General features: G+C 33.9%; 1 protein-coding gene across 1 annotated transcript; it reads left to right on the forward strand.

Annotated features, from left to right (window-relative positions):
- The first annotated feature begins 451 nt into the window (after window positions 1-451).
- On the forward strand, window positions 452-4,293 carry LOC113867768 (receptor-like protein EIX2). The gene is made up of 2 exons (XM_027503226.1): window positions 452-1,579; window positions 1,874-4,293. Exons 1-2 carry the CDS (start codon window positions 452-454, stop codon window positions 4,232-4,234), a joined length of 3,489 nt encoding a protein of 1,162 aa, XP_027359027.1. The 3' UTR covers window positions 4,235-4,293.
- Window positions 4,294-5,654: the final 1,361 nt, after the last annotated feature.

Raw genomic sequence — 5,654 nt, forward strand, 5'->3', positions numbered from 1 at the left:
ATATTTTTCCTGTACGAATCTTTACAAATCAATGATATATTAAATTTAATAATTATTATATGAAAGTTTGGAGTGAGAAGTTTAATTTGAATAATTAAAAAAATATATATAAGTAATTAAAGATAGAGAGTCTAAAATTGAATATAAATTAAATATGCGGACTGAAAATCAATTAAGCTAAAAATATAAATTTGGTTATTATTTTTAATAAAAGAATATTAAATAAAGCAATAAATAAATCTGGGTCGAATGAATAGGTGTACACGACCATTATCGTGGGAATTTAAAAGTGTAAATGAAAGCTTGACTTGACAATTGATTCCATACATGAGCTTCCAAGAAATTCATAGAGTGAAATGGAGTGTGTGTTTGTGTGTATATAAGTGAAGTGATTCCACACCCATTATCCAAAAGCATCAACACTTAAAATATCTGTTCTGTTTTCCTAAACATGGGAAGACACCTACGTCCTGCCTCTGTGCTACTTTTGCTGTTAGCTCAAATCATTGCACAAATTCAGTTATGTCTGTGTGCAAGTTCACCCGTTGCCTGCATAGGAAAAGAGAGAGAAGCTCTTCTCCAATTCAAAGCCTCCTTCACCTCTGATCCATCAAACAGGCTTTCCTCGTGGAAAGGTATTGACTGTTGCCAGTGGGAGGGAATAGCCTGCGACAATGTGACTCGACATGTTGTCAAACTTGATCTCCGAAATCCTTGTTCGCCTCCATCTTGGCCAAAATTTTTCGATCCTCCAGAGGAATGCTACAGTGATGACCCTTTCATGCGAGCTCCAAATGTTGATTCAAGTCTACTGCAGTTGGAATACTTAACATATTTAGACCTCAGCGGAAATCGTTTCAATCGGAGTCAAATACCAATGTTCTTGGGTTCTATGCAACGTCTCAGGTACCTTTCTCTCTCTCAATCTTATTTGGATGGCAGGATTCCGAGCAGCCTGGGAAATCTCAAGAACCTGTCCCTTCTTGATCTCAGTTGGAATTTTATTTTAGAAGCCAATGACATCAATTGGATCTCTCAACTTGAGTCATTGGAACACCTTGACATGACTGGTGTTGACCTTGGGGATGCACACAAACTGTTTCGAGTACTTAACAAGCTTCCTTCCTTGTTACGTATTTACTTGCGTGGTTGCAATCTTCACAGCTCACTCATGCCTCTTGTCAATCTCACTAAAGTTCAAGTTCTTCACCTTGGGGAAAATCAACTTACACTTCCACTTCTCTATGGTTTCCAAAACATGACATCCCTTGTCGACCTTCATTTATCAGGGAATCAGTTCGATGGATCAATTCCTGATGCTTTTAGAAACTTGACTTCCATTCAATTCCTCTACCTGTCTGACACCAATATAACTTCAATTCCATCCTGGTTTCCCAACTTTAACAAACTTGTGCATCTTGATCTTTCAACCAATGGGCTTCAAGGTCCAATTCCTGATGCCTTCAAAAATATGCCTTCCATTCAGTCCCTCGAACTTTCAGGGAACCATTTCACTTCGGTCCCATCATGGTTTCATAACTTTAAGAAACTTAAGTTTCTTGATCTTTCATTGAATGGGGTTCATGACCTTTCTAACTCCACGGACATATTTTTGTACAGTTACATTGGGAAACAAAAAGTTATTGATCATGCATTGAATGGGCTTCGTGGTGCAAAACTTGATGCTTCCAGAAACATGTCATCACTTATGTATCTTGATCTTTCAAGAAATTGGCTTTATGGTCCAATTTCTGACGGTATCAAAAACTTGACTTCCATTCAATACCTCTACCTTTCACAAAATAACTTATCTTCAGTTCCATCCTGGTTGAGCAACTTAAAGCTCGTGGATCTTGATCTTTCAGGAAATAAGCTCCATGGTCCAATTCCCGAGCCTTTTCGAAACATGACTTCTATTCACTCCCTCCACCTTTCAGAAAACAACTTATCTTCAGTTCCATTGTGGTTGGCTAACTTAAAGCTTGTGGATATTGATCTTTCAATGAATATGCTCCATGGTCCAATTCCTGAGGCATTTCGAAACATGACTTCCATTCAATCCCTCCAACTTTCATATAACGCTTTCACTTCAGTTCCATCATGGTTTGCTGAGTTGAAGAGCCTTGTCTATATTGATCTTGGTCAAAATGAACTCACTCTGATGGAATGTTCTCTTTCATCAATGCTCAAAAGCATGTGTCAATTAAAAAGCTTATATTTAACAGAAAACAAGCTTCGAGGGGAACCATTTGGACAACGCGAATTATCTGGATGCAATACGTATGATTTGGAAGGACTGTATTTAACTGATAATGAATTTAGTGATCAGTTGCCAAGTTGGTTGGGACAACTTGAAAATCTAAAGAATCTTGATCTCAGTTCAAATTTTTTTCATGGGACAATTCCCTTCTCTCTAGGAAAATTATCAAAGTTAAGATATCTATATCTATCAAACAATAAGTTGGATGGGACTCTTCCCGAAAGTCTAGGGAAACTTGAAAATCTTCAATATCTTGATCTTTCAAACAATTCTTTTATTGGTCTCATTCCTCACAGTTTCAATCAACTTAAAAATCTAGAAAGCTTGGATCTTTCATCAAATAAGTTAGACAGAATGATTTCTGTAGGAAAAGAGTGGTCTTCAATCATGCCTCGATTAGGGTTTTTGAATCTCTCAAATAACCAAATCAGTGGTTCACTTTCAAAATATAATGTTCATATAATGCCTAATTTAAGGAGCTTGATTCTCGAAAGTAACCATATAAGTGGCTCAATACCAATCTCTCTGTGCCAAACGATAATAGGCTACCTTGACCTTTCAAAGAACAATTTATCTGGTGAGATACTGAATTGTTGGAACCATAATCTATTTCACTTAAACCTTGCTAATAACCAAATCAATGGTTCACTTCCAGAAAACATTGGTCATATAATGCCCCAAATGACGAATTTGTTACTTGGAAATAACCTCGTAACTGGTTCAATACCAACCTCTTTGTGCCAAATGGAGTTGGTCAACCTTGACCTTTCAAAGAACAATTTATCTGGAGAAATTCCAAATTGTTGGAAGGATAATAATAGATGGGAAGAAATAAATTTGTCATCAAACAAACTGTCAGGGGTGTTTCCAAGTTCATTCAGAAAGCTTTCTTCATTATTATGGTTGCATTTGAACAATAACAATCTTCAAGGGGAGCTTCCAGTGCCTTTGAGAAGTATGAAACAATTGTTAATTTTAGATCTTGGTGAGAATCAATTTTCTGGGAGCATACCATTGTGGACCACAAACATTTTTCCTTCATTACAAATTCTTAGATTGCCAAAAAACATGCTTACTGGTAAAATCCCTTCCCAACTATGCCAACTCACAACCCTACAAATTTTGGATCTTTCTCGTAACAATTTGGAAGGTTTCATACCTTGGTGCATAGGCAATCTCACCGGAATGACTCTAAACATATCATCAAACCAAGCAAAGGAAGAATTGGCTTACATGCTTCGTGATACATTAGGTGCAGAACCTCCTGAACCTGAATGGAATAAAGAGGATGTCAAAGAAATTATGAAAGGAACAGAACTTGATTACATCAAAATCTTGAAGTTAGTAGTGAACATGGACTTATCAGGAAACAATTTGATTGGATCCATTCCTAATGGAATAACTTGTCTCACTGGACTGCATGGCTTGAATTTGTCAAACAATCATTTGAAAGGAGAGATCCCTAAGATGATAGGGAATATGAAATCATTGGAATCCTTCGATGTCTCACATAACCTACTTTCTGGCACAATTCCAAATAGCATGTCTGCTTTGACTTCACTCAGTCATTTAAACTTGTCACACAATAATCTTTCAGGACCTATTCCTAAAGATAATCAATTTTTAACTTTGGGTGACCCATCTATTTATGTCGGTAACTCATATCTTTGTGGATCTCCACTTCCAACAAAGTGCCCTGGTGATGGTTTGAATATAGCCCCTGAAAGCAAAGGTAATGCAGATGATGAAGGCAACAAAGATAAGGTAGAAAGAATATGGTTCTTCTTTGTCATAGCAATTGGCTTTGCAACTGGTTTATGGGGAGTGATTGGTTTCTTATTGTTTAAGAAGAGTTTTAGATATGCTTACTTTAAATGGGTGGATGAGAAAGCAGACGATATTTATGTTACAATGGTAATTAAGATGGCAAAGCTGAAGAAGTTGATGGTGTTGAGAAACTGTATTCGTGGGTGATTATTGTTTCTTTTCTTTTTCCTTTCCTAAAATGTTTCTAGTTGAATAAGGTTTATGTTTGTTCGCTTTTGTTTTCTCTGCACGTATATTTTTAATTGAAAGTATGTTGTTTGAACTTTCTACATATATAAATTTACTTAAATTTGTATGAAGCAGCTTAAGCTTTCAAGCTTCATCATATGCAGAGTGGCTAAAAAAGTTCCAAAGTTAGCATTTATATATATATATATATATATATATATATATATATATGTATATATATTACATAAACTTACACTGAATGATTGCATTATACCAATTGATGATATTGAAAAATCTTTTTAAATAAAAGTTTAAATAAATCTTCCATTGATAATTGTTAGTAAAAATTGATACAATTATTAAAGTATAAAATAATAAGTAATTCATACAATATCATAGAAGGATTGTATTATAATCTAAGCAACTTATTGGTTGTAAGCATCCTAAAAACATAAATTTTTAATATATAATTCACAAAAGATCCAAAATTCAATTTAAATTGTGTTTTACTACTTAAGCATGCAAAGGTAAATCATCTAATATTTTGCTCATTCATAACGTTGGTCGATTGAATGTATATATATTAAGAAACTTGGTATAGAAGATGATGAACAAGAATTTGAAAAACTGGTTTTAAGGCACGAAATCAATCGCTATCTTTAGAGAGATATTCGTTCCCACATGAAGTTGCTATGGATTGATGACAATACTCTCTCAAGATACAATGAAATCTTAAATTTTTTTGTCTAGCAATAACAAGAAATTTTTCTCTTGAAATTAAAATTTATGAACACTCAAACTCATTTGTTATACACAGTAAAAAAATCTCATGTTCAATAATGGGGGTTTATTTATAGTTGATGATTTAAACATAAGTGAACAATTACATCTTTTCACTTAAGAGTCGTGTCTTTAAAACCAAGAGATACCTTAAAAGTTATATCTTTATACTTGAAAGTTATGTCTTTAAAACCAAGAGACACCCTTAAAAGTCATATATCCTTTCACTTAAAGGTCATGTCTTTAAAACTAAAAGATGCCTACATGAATCAACACACTTGTTCATGGTTAATAACCGTTTCATCTCTTTTAATTATTTAAATAATCTACTTTTAAACTTGTAAATATATTTCAATTCCCTACTACTTTACAAATTTAAAATCAATTTATGCATAAAGAATATATCACAAGGATTAAATATTCTTTTATTGTAAACTTCAAGATTCTAACAGAGTAATAGGTCTCTAATTGATTAAACCTTTGCTCTCTATGTTAGTACCAAAAATTTCACACACATAAATTGTATTTCTTATCAAGTTCAAGAATTTGTTAATTCTAAGCACTTTTATGGCCATGTGCTTATCCTGGTCTCATGAATATTTACGATAATAAAACCTCT

The sequence above is a fragment of the Abrus precatorius genome, unplaced genomic scaffold (assembly GCF_003935025.1).
Source record: "Abrus precatorius isolate BTA unplaced genomic scaffold, Abrus_2018 Scaffold5, whole genome shotgun sequence".
Classification (NCBI taxonomy): domain Eukaryota; kingdom Viridiplantae; phylum Streptophyta; class Magnoliopsida; order Fabales; family Fabaceae; genus Abrus; species Abrus precatorius.

Bases quoted from the DNA above. Each gene is read 5' to 3' on its own strand.
- LOC113867768 (XM_027503226.1), top strand. From the start codon at position 452: ATGGGAAGACACCTACGTCCTGCCTCTGTGCTACTTTTGCTGTTAGCT. The intron at 1,580-1,873 runs GTTCATGACCTT...TCAGGAAATAAG, and splicing joins TTGATCTTTCATTGAATGGG to CTCCATGGTCCAATTCCCGA.